Here is a 15,110-nt window from a genome sequence, read left to right as displayed (position 1 = left end):
CTGATAGCTAACGATTTTGAGCATCTCTGCATGTGACTCTGGATGTTCTCTATGTCCTCCTTGGAGAAGTGTCTTTTCAAGTCTTTTTCCCATTTTTTAGTTGGGTTGGGTGTCTTCTTAGAGTGGAGTCATGTAAGTTCTTTGTATATTTTGGAGATAAACCTTTGTCTGAGGTATCTTTGGCAAATATGTTTTCCCATACAGTTGGTTGTCTTGCTAATTTAATACTGTTTTCTTTAGCCACGTAGAAGCTTTTTATTTTGATGAGATCCCATTTGTTTATTCTTTCCTTTATATTCCTTGCTCTAGGGACATATCAGTTAAAAAGTTGCTGTGTGAAATATCTGAGATTTTCTTGCCAATGTTCTCCTCTAGGACTTTAATGGTGTCAAGACTTATATTTAAGTCGTTTATCCATCCTGAATTTATTTTGGTATATGGTGTAAGTTGGTGCTCAAGTTTCATTTTTTTGCATGTAGCTGTCCAGTTCTCCCAACACCATTTGTTGAAGAGGCTATCTTTACACCATTTTATGTTACTGCCACCTTTGTGGAATATTAATTGACAGTAGAGAGCTGGGTTTATTTCTGGGCTCTCTGTTCTGTTCCATTGGTCTATGTGCCTGTTTTTATGCCAATGCCAGGCTGTTTTGATTACAGTGGCCTTGTAATACAGTTTGATATCAGCTATTTTGATCCCCCCTACTTTGTTCTTCTTTTTCAAAGTGCAGCTGCTATTCTGGGTCATTTATGGTTCCATATAAATTTTTGAAGTGTTTGTTCTATGTCTGTGAAATATGCCATTGGTACTTTAATAGGTATTGCATTGAATGTGTATATTGCTTTGGGTGGTATGGACATTTTGATGATGTTAATTCTTCCAATCCACGAACAAGGTATATGTTTCCATTTGTTTCTGTCTTCCTTGATTTCTTTCTTCAGAGCTTTATAGTTTTCTGCATACAGGTTTTTTACCTCCTTAGTTAGGTTTATTCCCAGATATTTTATTTTTCTTTTTGCTATATCAAATGGGATTTTTTCCTTGATTCCTGCTTCTGCTGATTCATTGTTGGTATACAAAAATGCCTTTGATTTCTGGATATTGACTTTGTAACCAGCTGTTTTGCCAAATTCATTAATTAGTTTGAGCAGTTTTGGGGTAGAGTCTCTAGGATTTTCCATGTACACTATCATGTCATCTGCAAACAGTGACAGTTTTGCTTGCTCCTTTCCTATTTGGATGCCTTTTATTTCCTTTTCTTGCCTGATCACTGTGGCTAAAACTTCCAATACTATGTTGAATAGAAGTGGTGAAAGTGGACAACCTTGTCTTGTTCCTGATCTTAGTGGAAAAGCTTTCAGTTTTTTCCCATTGAGTATGATATTGGCTGTAGGTCTCTCATATATGGCCTTTATTATTTTGAGAAATGCTCCCTGTATTCTCACTTTGCTGAGTGTTTTTATCATAAATGGGTGTTGTACCTTATTTAAAGCTTTTTCCGCGTCTATTGATATGATCATGTGATTTTTGTCTTTGCTTTTGTTTATGTGATGTATTACATTTACTGATTTGCAAATATTGAACCATCCTTGCATCCGTGGGATGAATCCCACTTGGTCTTGGTGCATGATCTTTTTGATATGTTGTTGGATGCGATTTGCCAATATTTTGTTGAGGATTTTAGCATCTATGTTCATCAGCGATATTGGCCAGAAGTTTTCTTTCTTTGTTGTGTCTCTACCTGGTTTTAAAATTAAGATGATGCTGGCTTCATAGAAAGAATTTTGGAGTTTCCATCCTTCTGGATTTTTTGGAATAGTCTGTGGAGAATAGGGGTTAGCTCTTCCTTAAATGCTTTGTAGAATTCTCCTGTGAAACCATCTGGTCCGGGCTTTTGTGTGATGGGAGTTTTTTGATTACTGCTTCAATTTCTTTTGCTGTTATTGGTGTATTTAGATTTTCTGCTTCTTTTTCACTGAGTTTTGGAAGATTGTATTTTTCTAGAAATGTGTCCATTTCCCCTAGGTTGTCAAATTTCTTGGCATACAGTTTTTCATAGTAATTTCTTACAATCCCTTCTATTTCTGTGGTATCAGTTGTAATCTCTCCTCTTTCATTTCTGATTGTGTTTCTTTGGGTCCTCTCTCTTCTTTTCCTGATGAGCCTACTTAAAGACTTGTCTATTTTGTTTATCTTTTCAAAGAACCAACTCCTGGATTCATTGATCCTTAAAATTGTGCTTTTAGTTTCTATGTCATTTAATTCTTCTCTAATCTTGGTTATTTCCTTCCTTCTGCTTGCTCTGGGCTGTCTTTGTTGTTGTTCCTCAAGTTCTTGCAGGCGTAGGGTTAGGTTGCTTGTTTGAAATGTTTCTATTTTCTTTAGGTAGGCCTGTATTGCTATAAACTTCCCTCTCAGGATTGCCTTCGCTGTGTCCCATAAGTTTTGGGTTGTTGTGAGATCATTTTCATTTGTTTCCAGAAACGTTTTTATTTCTTCCCTAATTTCATTCTTGACCCATTGGTTGTTTAATATCATACCATTCAGTCTCCATGTTTTTGGGTGCTTTGGGTTTTTATCTTTGGTGTTGGTTTCTAATTTCAGTCCCTTGTGGTCAGAGAAGATGCTTGGTATGATTTCAATTTTCTTGAATTTTTTGAGGCTCGTTTGTGTCCTATCATGTGGTCTATCTTTGAAAATGTTCCATGTGCATTTGAAAAGAATGTGTATTTAGCTTCTTTGGGATGAAGGGCTCTGTATATATCAGTTAAGTCCATTTCATCTAGGGTGTTGTTTAATGCCACAATATCTTTGTTGATACTTTGTTTGGAAGATCTGTCCATTTTTGATAGTGGGGTGTTCAAATCCCCTACTATAATTGTGTTGCTGTCAATATCTTTCTTGAAGTCCTCTAAGATTTTCTTGATATATTTGGGTGCCCCTATGTTTGGTGCATATATGTTTACAATGTTAATGTCTTCTTGGTGGATTCTTCCCTTGAGTATTATGAAGTGACCTTCTGGGTCTCTCTTTATAGCCTTTTTTTTGAAGTCTATTTTGTCTGATATGAGAATTGCTACCCCAGCCTTTTTTCTTGTCAGTTTGCTTGGAAAACTTGTTTCCAGCCTTTCACTTTTAGTCTGTGATGGTCTTTTGTCCTGAGGTGGGTCTCTTGTAGGCAGCATATGTGTGGGTCATGCTTTCTTATCCATTGAGCTATTCTGTGTCTTTTGATTGGAGAATTTAATCCATTTACGTTTAAGGTTATTATTGATAGGTACTTATTGATTGCCATTTTTGTACCTGTGTTCCTCTCTGTCTCCCTCTTATCCTTCCTTCCCTTAAAGCAGTCCTTTTAGTATTTCTTGTAGAGGTGGTTTGGTGGAAGCATATTCTTTTAGACTTTTTTTGTCTTGGAAGCTCTTTATTTGGCCATCTATCTTGATTGAGAGCCTGGCTGGGTAAAGTAGCCTTAGTTGTAGGCCTCTGTTTCTCATTACTTGGAATATTTCTTGCCATTCTCTTCTTGCTTGAAGTGTTTCCATTGAGAAGTCAGTAGCTAACCTTATTGGGGCTTCCTTGTATGTTATTTCTTTTTTCTCCCTTGCTGCCTTTAAGATTCTCTGTTTGTCTTTGAATTTTGCTATTTTGATGATGATGTGTCTTGAAGTGGGCCTCCTTGGGTTCCTCTTGATTTGGACTCTCTGTGATTCCTGGATTTGTGTGACTTTTTCTCTTATCAAATTAGGAAAATTTTCTCTCATTACTCGTTCAAATATGTTTTCTATCCCTTGTTCTTTTTCTCCTTCTGATATTCCTATTATTCGGATATTATTACATTTCATATTGTCTTGCATTTCTCTTAATTCCTCTTCATTGTTTCTGAGCCTTTTTTCAGTTTCTTGCTTTTTCTGTGAGATGCTTTCTACTTTGTCCTCCAACTCACTAATCCTATCCTCTGCCTCATCTATCCTACTTAGGAAACTTTCTACTGTGTTCTTCAATTCGGAAATTGTATTCTTCATTTCCTCTTGTCCCTTGCTGATAGTTTCCATTTCCTTTTTCATGTTGAAGTAGTTTCCAGAGAGATCATTGTAGTCCCCTTTTATTTTCCGGTAGTTCACTGTGATCTCTTTGAACTTCGTAATAACCAGTGCTTTGAATTCACTATTTGATAGTTGACCAGCCTCTATTTCATCTAACATTCTTTCTGAAGTTTCTGATTTTTCTTTCCTTTGGGGATTGTTTCTTTGTCTTCCCATTGTTTGAGACTCTTCTTGTTAGTCTCTGCTTCTCAAATTGATCTGTTCTGAAACCCTAGTTTTATGGTGTGAACTTCTGTGGTATGATCCTTGTGAAGTTCAGTGGTGCAGACTCCTTGAAGTTTCTTGATGTTCTCCCTTCCTACCTACTCTCACACTGGTCCTTGGGCTGGTCCCTTGCGTTGGTCGCCTACCACTGCTGAATGTCCTGGCTCTAGTTGCCACCTCCTGAAGTGCCGAGGTTCCTTACTACAGCAGCAGCACAGGGGCTGGGAATGTCCCGGCTCCCGTAGCTGGCTCCTCTGACGCCCATGGCCGTCACAGGGGTTTGGAGTGTCCCGGCTTCTGTACCTGCCTCCCTAGCATCCAGTCCAGTTGCTATGGCAGCGGCCCAGGGGCTGAGAATGTCCAGCTCACGTAGCTGGCTCCTCTGCCCCCAGGGCGTTCACAGGGGTTTGGAGTGTCCTGGCTTCTGTACCTGAATCCCCGGGGCCCAGACCCGTGTCTATGGCAGCATCACAGGGGCCTCTGGTGTCCCTGTGCTTGCAAGTGACTCTTCTGTTGCCCAGGCCGGTAGCTATGGCATCGGCACAGGGTCTGAGAATGTCCCAGCTCAGGTTCCTGACTCCTCTGTCTCCCAGGACTCTCACAGGGGCTTGGAGTGTCCGGCTCCCATTCCTGACTCCCTGGCTCCCAGGCCTGTTGCTATGGCAGCGGCACAGGGGCCATGTGTGTCCCAGCTTCAGTAGCTGACTCTGCTGCTTTCTGGTGTTTCAGCATCGGTCACAATCTCTGGACTTTTAATTTCATAAATGCTGTGTAACCGATGGTTTATTGTGCTTTTCTCTATAGATCTGCCAGAATTTTCACCCATGAGTACCGGAGCTAGCATCAGCTCTGTCCTACCTTGACGCCATCTTCCCAGCATCCCCCCCTTTGTTTTCTTATTGATTGTTTTCCCTGAGACCATGTTGAAGATCGTGCTTGAGGCAGAGGGGAACATTCTCTAGTTTATCTGCCACAGATGGTCCTCCTTTCTCTCAGATGTAAAAGTAAGACTTGGAAAAGACCTTCACATTTTTTCCAGCAACTGAGTGGAATTTTATTTATAGAGAATAGAGATGACCATCACCAGCATTTTTAAGGAAGTCACACACTGTGAGATGCATCATGCACAATTTTTCCTTTGTAGAAAAAATCCGAAGTTGTGATGCTGTACTTAAAAATAGGGTGTCATGGTCTAGGTATAAGGTTTAATGCAACATGTGAGTCTATCATTTAACTGTGCACACTCGGACTCATTACATAACGTTTCTGGCTCTCAGAATCTTTCTTTTTGATGGGGATTGTATTACCAAGTTCAAAGAATTTAGAAACCAATAATATATGTGGAGTCAATAGGAGAGTGCTTGACACATAATATTGTCCATGCTCAATGAACAGTAGCTGTTAGAATGCAAACTGGTTTTGGAAGGGTAGGAGGTCCTATTGATTCAAGTCTAATGAAATCAGACCTGTGTTCAGTTTTTCATTGTTAGGTTAAATCCAAATACCTCAGAAATGTACCAACTGCATATTTGTGTCTTTGCTTTCTAACAGCACTTAATTTATTCTTTCTAGTTGTATTCTCAATTAACATTCATTTGAGGATGAATGTCCTGATGTAGTTTTGAATATTCCTATCCTGGTGCTTTAGATTAAAAAGTGGAATTTTTGAAAGCCATAGAAATAATACTGTTGTAGGATCATGATAATTCAACTGGTGTTTACCATTCATAATTATTGATATAACATTGCACCAATATTCCCATACTAAATGCCCAGCAAAGGCACATAGCAGTTCATTAAGGATAGGGAAGAATGTCTGACTCAAGTCACAGAGCAGAATCTTCTAAATTAAAATAGGTTCACTTAATTTTCCCCAAGTGCATTTGATGTCATAAGTAGCCTCAGCTTTCTGCATCAGGACTGTTCAGGAATAGTTAGATGGCTGAACTGAAAATGCTTTAGTGGTAATGGTCTTGGCCTTGCCTCTTTCTTAAAATGGACTAAATCGCTAGGGCAATAGAAAAAAAGCAGGTTCAGGCAATCATCAGGAAAAACATAGGTGGACATAGAGAAAGGTAATTTTTTTTCAAATTCCAGGAACAGTAAGGGTGTATCAGTTGAGACATCTAGGGAAATCAGCAGAGGATTATGGAGAGGAGAGAAAGGGTTCTGAAATCAGAAGAGAACATTTTCCAGATACTCAAAAAGGAAAATAAGTAGCTAGACAGAGAATAAATCTTTTATTGCTAAAGTAAAGAGTACACTGGATTTAAGGAACTTAACTAGAGGAGTAGTTTGAATGCAGTTTTAATCTATTCTTTTGATTTTTAGTAATTATATTTCCTAGGAAAATGCATGTAAATATGACTGATATGACATATAGGTACATATAAATGCACCTAAAATTCATTGCTTGAAATATAATTACAAATTTCTACTTATGACATTACTACTAATTTTTTATATACTTTAGAATATTATATGTACTTTAAAGTGGAGACAGGAATTTCTATTGTTTTTGGAACCACTGATGGTAGCATCAGTTTGCTGAGAAAATGAATGAGAAAGAAACAGTGGGCACTGAGGAGTGCGGAGGCCAAATTCTGAAGGCCACAGCCCTATGCGGTGCCCTAAAGCCACAGTCTGTGTCTGGGAGGGGTATTGGGCAATCTGGTGTAGCTCTGGTATATTAAAGTACATGGCTATGAAGAAAGGAAAGACCTTGGAATCTTCTAGGAAAAATATGAACAGAATCAGCTGCATCCTATAAGAGTGCATGAACTTCAAATTGATTTCAAAGTGAGTATGGAGATTGGGAAGGGCTGGGCCAATGATATGGCTATTCATGGAAGATTTACATTAGTTTATGATTTTTAGTGTTTGTATGTATGTTAGCATGTTAGTTCCACTAATGTGATTTAAGTATACTGGAGATAGTAAAATTATTCTCAAAACCCACCTCCTTTGTTATTAAGTGTTCAGATAGAGAATAATATGGTGTTGTGGGTTTTAAACTTGATTGTTTTTGTTTTGTGGAATGATGCTCAACCCACAGAGGTACACAGTCAAGGCTAAAGCTTCATCCCTAATGTTAACTCTACATACTGAAAGTAAGTCTATCATATGTTCTCTTCTAGATTTTAAGATTATATTAGAATATCTGTGCAAAGAAGCAGAATTATTACAATTTTTATTTTCTCACTTAACATACTGTAAATATGACTCACTATCTATGTCCTCATATTATTTAGTATTCACAGCATCTTAATTTTTAGTAATCCTATTTGCATAAGCATCTTCCTGTTATTGAACATTTTAAATATTTAAAGATTTTTATTGTTATAAAAGACATGTATCATCTTCAGTTACAGGAGTTACCTCATTTCACCTTTAGAAAAATTTTTAGGATTGAATTCTAAAAAAAGAAATAGAAATATGTTTACAATTCTAAAAATATTTGTTGAAAGATTTCTGGAAGGATGACATGAAATCAAGTAGTTTGATTGCAATTTTATAATGAATAGAATTTCCCTCTTTTTATTGAATTGATTGGGGTGACACTGCTTAACAAAATGATACAATTTTCAGGTGCACCATTCAACAACACATCATGTGTACATTGTATTGTGTGTTCAGCACCCCAAGTCTAGTTTACGTCACCAATTATCCCCCCTATACCCTCCTCTACCATGCCCCTCAGTTTCCCTCTTCCTGACAATCACCACATTGTTGTCTGAGGCCATGAGTGTTCTGTCTTTTCTTTTTCTTGTTTGCTCAGTCTCCTCACTTTCTTTTCTTTGCAGCCTTCACTTCCAACAGCTATCAGCCTGTTCTTCTATGAGTGTGCCTGTATTTTGTTTGTTTGTTCATTTTGTTTATTAGATTCCACATACAAGTGGGATCATATTGTACTTGTCTTTCTCTGACTGGCTTACTTCACTCAGAATAATGCTCTTCAGGTCCACCCATACTGTTGCAAAGAGTAAGCTTTTCTTCTTTTTTATAGCCCAGTAGTATTCCATTGTGTAAATGTACATTTAGTGAGGGTGAAAATGTGGAGAAAAGGGAATCATGGTGCAGAGATTGGTGCAACCACTGTGGAAAATGAGATGGAGATACTTCAAAAAATTAGTAATTGGAATTGCCTTATGACTCAGTGATTCTACTTCTGGGTATTTATCTGAAAAAACCCAAAGCACGAATTGAAAGAATATTTGCTCACTATGTTAATTTCTGACAAGCTCATAACTGCCGGATCATACATTGGTATCATTTACTTTTTAAGAAATGGTCATTAATGAATTTAATGACCTTATACCATTGGCTTTATACTGTTGTTTTGTGGTTGACAATTTGTAGCTGAAGATGGTATTCACAGTTCAGCATTGTATAAGAATGTCTAGTACCTTGGGAATGTAGTGAAAATGGTTATTTTAAAGCAAGCATAAAGAAGTATATTATCATAAAAATTATATGTTTATTGTAAACAGCTTTTTGTTAGCTCTGAATGGTTTTCACAATGATCAGGTTATTTTTAATTCTCACAGTAAGCTTCATTATTATTTATCAATTTAACAAACAGATTATATGTATATGTACACACACTTTTGAGACATAAATTTCTGTTATATATGTACAAGTGAGGACTCAACCATTCTCGAAAATTGATGTGTAGCTATGGAAAGTAGTCAATAGTTTGAGTACTTATTTGGAAAACTCATGGGAAAGGTGGCATCTTGCTACATGAGAGAATAGTGACGAAAATTGGTGAGGGCACTTATCATAAGGAAGTTTTACATTTTGCCAATTTGACACTCCCCATAATCCTGTGGGATGAGCAGGTAGGTTATACATGAACATCCTTAGTTTGCAATAAAGTCATATAAAAGATGTTGTACAATACCAGATGGGGCTGCATAGTATAAATAATTAGTAAATATGTGAAAAAGTCTCAAGACTCTAGCTAAACTCAACATGTAGTTTCTATTCCTTACCCATGTGGTTGTTGCCAATTTGTATGTGTAGTAAGTGGACTATTAGTTTCTGAATCTATATCACTTGCTCTGTGTCATCAAGGGGCCTCCTTCAAGCATGAGCAAAGGACTCAGAAGATTTTGATTTCCACAGGTGTGTGAAGACAGTAGAAGGGCCAGCTCTGGTTCTTTGTCTCTTGATCCATTGGGAATTCTTAAGTGTTGTAGTCAGGAGTCTGTGTTTAAATTCCATACCCAGCGTGTAACTTGATGTTTTCTCTTTCAGCATGAATTATCTTCCAGGAAACCAGGGATAACAAGATATAACATGGACTTTTTCTTAGGACTATTTCTTCAACAGCTGCTTTCCTTATGTTAGTTCACTTGCTCATGCTGACAATACCCTTGAGTAGGTATTATTATTTTTCATAAACACCCATTCTTATTTTAAATGATGAATGAAGAAAGAACCCAACTCAGCATATGCATAATTGTTACATGTTAGTGTAGAGGTAGGCGCTTTTCCATATAGCTTTCTTCTTTAATAGGGAATTATTTATTTCATCTTTTTTGTTTTGTTTTTTCTTATGAGATTACCGGAGTAACAATGATTAATAAAATTATATACACATCAAATGTGCAACTCTATAATACTTCACCTGTGTATTGTATTGTGTGTTCACCATCCAAAGTGAAGCCTCCTTGTATCACCATTTATTCACCCTTTATTCTTTTCTACATACCCCTGTGCCCACCTCTCCTTCCCTCTGGTAATCACTACACCATTGTCTGTGGCCATGAGTTGTTTTTCTTAATCCTTTAGCTTTTCACACATCCCCTAACCCAACTCCCCTCTGATAGCTGTTAGTCTGCTTTCTGTATTCATCTTTAAGGCCCAATTCAGTTTAGAGTTTCAAAGAAAATGGATAAGTAGCAATGATTTCCAATGACTCTTAATCTAGGGGTAATTTCTTCTCTTTGTAGATAAGATCATGTCATGATCAGATATGGCAGGTCAGTCACCACATTTTCATTCCATACTAATGGCAGCAATGACCACTATTACAGGTTCTCTGGTTCAGTGTGGATGTGTCTTCAGAACCTCCCTCAACAATTCACTCCAGGAAAAGTGATCTGCTTTGGCAGTGGAGATAAAAACTATTCTCTTCCCTACTATATATGAATACTTCTCCTATATATAAACTCTGGCCACTTTAACGGATTGCATAATTTTTCTCCTTCTGACTTCTGCCTGAACTCCCACTATGGCCTTCAACAAATTTCTAATTTTCTGTTCTCTTTTACAACAGAAGAATGTAATCATCTTTTCACATGGATGCACCAAGTGGTCAATGACAATGATACAGTGCTATCATAAACTGGTCTGAGGTGAAATTTTTCTCATAATTGCAGATTTTATATAGTTACTCTGGTGGCATTTTGCTGTTCCTTGGAAATCATGCAAAACCAAAGCTTTGTAAGTGAGTTCATCCTCTTGGGGCTTTCACAGAATCCAAACGTTCAGAAAATAGTATTTGTTATATTTTTGTTGAGCTACATGGCAACTCTTGGGGGCAATTTGCTAATTGTGGTGACCATCAGCAGCAGCTCAAAACTCCTGGGTTCCCCCATGTACTTCTTCTTGGCTTTTTTGTCCCTCCTAGATGCCTTTTTCTCCACTGTCATCACCCCAAAGATGATTGTGGACTCTCTGTCTGAAAGAAAGACCATCTCCTTTGAGGGCTGCATGGCCCAGATATTTGCTGGACACTTCTTTTCTGGAGTGGAGGTGATTGTCCTCACAGCCATGGCCTATGACCGCTATGTGGCCATCTGCAAGCCCTTGCACTATTCTTCTATCATGAACTGGAGGCTCTGTGGCATTCTGATGGGAGTGGCCTGGACAGGGGGCTTTCTGCATTCCACAATACAAATTCTCTTTGTTTTACAGCTGCCCTTCTGTGGTCCCAATGTCATCGATGATTTTGTGTGTGACTTGTTCCCATTACTAGAGCTGGCCTGCACTGACACTCGTGTCTTTGGCTTTTTTGTGATGGCCAACAGTGGGTTTATTTGCATCATAATCTTCTCTTTGTTGCTTGCCTCCTATGGTATCATCTTGTGGTCTCTGAGAACCCACAGTATTGAAGGGCAATGGAAAGCTCTCTCCACTTGTGGATCTCACATTGCTGTTGTGGTTTTGTTCTTTGTCCCCTGCATAGTCACATATGCCCGACCTCCATCCACTTTCTCCTTTGATAAAATGGTGAGAATATTTTACACCATTCTAACGCCATTACTTAATCCTTTGATTTACACCATCAAGAATAAAGAAGTAAAAAATGTCATGAGGAATGTGTGGAGCAGAATAATGGTAGTTTGTAATGAAAGATGAGACTGATTTGATGGAATCTACACTCATTGTGTGTTCTAAGACATGATGGAGCTGCTGAATGGAGTTCCTGCAATGTAGAGTTAAAGTGGTCAAGGGTCCCTAAGTCTTACTTAGCTCCAACACTCTCAAAGCATCTCTGCTCCTTGAGTTGCCAATAAACCATAGATTGCATTGAGGCCAGATTGGCAGAAGTTTTTGTCTTGCAGGACCACTCACTGGAAGAGATTTAGGATGAGAATAGAATAGTGCTGTTCTTTCTTTACACCTGGGTTTTCAAGGACCCTTGTCCATGATTCATAACTACACCTTCTTTCTTGTTTTGGAGCAGTGATATTGCAGTAGGTCATAGAGACAGAAATTGAGTTCTGTGATTAAATCTTGCACAAACTCTCCTTCCTAATATTTTCTTTTGCTCCCTCCCCTTTCTGTTTATCTGTATGCTACCCTCTGACTCTTCTTTCCTTGGTTCTGCTCACTTTCACTTTCTCCTCTTTCCTGTACTCCCTTCACTCATTCTCTACTCTTGCCTCTTCTAAACCTCTTTATTTAGGTATCTATTTTGTGCTTTGATATTTGCTTCACCATGTAGTATACAGAACCTCATTCTGGAATTAGACTAGAAAATTGAGGTAATAATTTGTGTATTTCTTGGAAGGCTGAAGATTTCTGTTTTCTAGGATCTACATGATTCTAGGAAGTCTTCATAAAATCTACATGAAAGTTCTATGTGACATGGTTGATGAATGGTAGAGAGGGAGGTTATCTAGCAGTACCCTACTCTAATTTTAACCTAACTGTATTTGGAAAAACTTCTTTTCTTCCTTCCTTCCTTCCTTCCTTCCTTCCTTCCTTCCTTCCTTCCTTCCTTCCTTCATTATTTATTTATTTTTATAGTTGTCCAAGTACAGTTGTCTCCATTTACCCCTCACCATTCTTCCTCACCCCAGCCTCACTTCAGTTCCCACTTTTGATTCTGTCCCTCTTTGGTTTAGTCCATGAGTACTTTGTATATGTTTGTTAATACCCTTTTCCTTTCCCCCCAATTATTTCCTCCCACCTTTTCTCTGGTTACTGTCAGTTTGTTCTTAATTTCAAGGTCTCTGGTTATATTTTGCTTGCTTGTTTGTTTTGTTGGTTCCCCAGTAAATGAGTGGATCTAAAAATTATGGTACATTTACATGATGGAATACTATGTAGCAGAAGGAAAGAAAGAGTCGTACCCTTTGCCACAACATGGATAAAACAGGAGAACATTATGCTAGGTGAAATAAGACAACCAGTGAAACAGAGATATCATATGATCTCACCTATAAGTGGAAAAATTTTCTGTATCACAGGTCAAAGTTTCCACATTGAAAGGACCAGGCACATAGGCACACTTACCTTGTAAAAGAATGTGCAGGTCTAATGAAATACCAATAGTGAAAATTGTTTGAAGAATAAGATTATACAATAAGAATAATATATAATCTATTATTGTGTTATTCAGTTAAAATCACACACAGTAATGTAGGCAAATGAGTGATAGAGGCATTTGTCTATCTGGGAGAAAGGGGGAGACTTGTATTATCAAATATATTTGAACCTGTTTAAAATTTCAACAGGTAAAAGTAAGAATTAAAGAAGGGAAAATTAAATTCTCCACTACTGTGATGTACCCAAGATCAGGGATTTAGGAAAGTGCAAGAGTGTTAGGAAACATGAAACAGTTCAGTGATAAAACCCCTGAATGTGTTGGTCTGATGTGATGCGCACATCTTGTCAGGAGCTAAGTTCATGTCTTATGTCCTGAAAACTTCTCTTTGCTTATTGAAAATATAACAAAGTAGAATGATATGACCTGGCTTTCATGGTTGTCCAACATCTTTCCATAATTTTATCTCTTACAACTTTTTGATTATTGACAGCAGTTTTTAGGGAGATCATCTCTATGTGTGATATCTGTTATTGATCAAAGCAATATTTATGGTCTTCTCAATTCTTCACCTTACAACACTGTCAGGGAACTTTCTCATTGTCGTGACTATTAAAACAACAAGAACTTTAGTAATGCCATGTACCTCTTTCTGTTCTACCTGTCCTTGGCTGATGTCTGCCTCTGTACAACCATAGCTCCCAGATTGATTGTGAATGTCTTTTCTCAGAAGAAGACTACTTCCTACAATGAGTACATGACTCAAGTCTTCACAGTCCACTTCTTTGGGTGCACTGAGGTCTTTGTGCTCATCCTCATGGCCTTTCATTGCTACATTGCCATTTGTAAGCCCTTGCAATACCCAATCATCATGAGGCAGCGAGTTTGTGGTGTGTTAGTGATTCTGGCCTGGGTGGGGTCTTGTATCCATTCTTCAGCACAGATATTCCTAGATCTGCAATTGCATTTTGTGGCTCCAATGTGATTGACCACTATTTTTGTGACTTGTAGCCCTTGTTGAAACTTGCATGCATGGACACATATGTGATAAATTTGCTGCTTGTCTCTAATAGTGGGAACATTTGCATGGTGAGTTTTATAATCCTGCTTATCTCCTGTGTTGGCATCTTGTACTCTTGGAGAAACCACAGCATAGAAGGAAGGTGAAAAGCCCTTTCCACATGCACATCCCACTTTATTGTCATTGTCATATTTTTGGGTTCATGTGTATTTGGTTCATATATGCTTGCCCACCAACCACGTTTTCAATAGACAAGATGGTGGCTGTATTTAATACAATTGGGACATTCTAGCTCAACCCTCTGATCTATACATTGAGAAATGCAGAGGTGAAAAATGCCATGAAAATGTTATTGTGTAACAAAGTATGACTTCAGTTAATAAACATCATATGGGGACTCCAATGTATATTTCTTTAATATGTTATTTCTGTTTCATGGTCAGGAAAGGTAAAATATTCTTTGGGAAAGTAAAAAAGAAATATTAGAGGACTGAATTTAGAATATGGTTATTATTTAAAGTCCATAATAATTTTGAACAACCTGCGATGACCCTTGCTTGAATTCTGTCAACATTTGGCCATACTCATTAGGCAATTTAGCTTCCTATACAAATTTTTTTGGAAAGAAACATCCTGACAAATGAAAGAATATGTGTATGTGCACGCTTGTGTGTATGTGCACCAATTTTTTCCCTACATTTTATTCTCATCCTTATGAATGCAGTCATCAGAGCTAATCTCAATGGCCTGGACACTTACAGAGGTGACAAGTTGATGATTAGAGAAGATGTTCTGAGAACTTACTACTCTGAAGATCTGTGCCTGAGCCTCTTTCAGTGGGGTATCTACACTGATGAACCCTCCAATTGTGATAAAAGCTAGAAACATCAGTGAAAACCTACACTGTATCTGGAAAACCTCTCAAAATTAACTCTGTGTGTGGCGAGGGAGGGAGGAGTGTGATATTTGGACAAGACAGCACTGTCAGTGAGTCAGT

The 15,110-nt window shown here is 37.9% G+C and overlaps 1 protein-coding gene and 1 pseudogene across 1 annotated transcript; both read left to right on the top strand.

The window, feature by feature from the left end:
- Positions 1-10,682: 10,682 nt before the first annotated feature.
- On the top strand, positions 10,683-11,678 carry LOC119047759 (olfactory receptor 4C15-like). Its single transcript, XM_053659194.1, has one exon. It carries the CDS (start codon positions 10,743-10,745, stop codon positions 11,676-11,678), a length of 936 nt encoding a protein of 311 aa, XP_053515169.1. The 5' UTR covers positions 10,683-10,742.
- A 1,700-nt stretch (positions 11,679-13,378) lies between these two features.
- Positions 13,379-14,483, top strand: LOC119047847 (olfactory receptor 4C11-like; annotated as a pseudogene).
- Positions 14,484-15,110: the final 627 nt, after the last annotated feature.

This window comes from Artibeus jamaicensis, unplaced genomic scaffold (genome assembly GCF_021234435.1).
Source record: "Artibeus jamaicensis isolate MK-2021 breed Jamaican fruit bat unplaced genomic scaffold, CSHL_Jam_final scaffold_614, whole genome shotgun sequence".
In the NCBI taxonomy this organism is placed as follows: Eukaryota; Metazoa; Chordata; class Mammalia; order Chiroptera; family Phyllostomidae; genus Artibeus; species Artibeus jamaicensis.
The sequence above is the reverse complement of the archived record's forward strand: the minus strand, read 5'-3'. Positions and strand labels throughout refer to the sequence as shown.

What these genes read in the sequence shown, in the direction of transcription:
- LOC119047759 (XM_053659194.1), top strand. Translation starts at nt 10,743, where the DNA reads ATGCAAAACCAAAGCTTTGTAAGTGAGTTCATCCTCTTGGGGCTTTCA.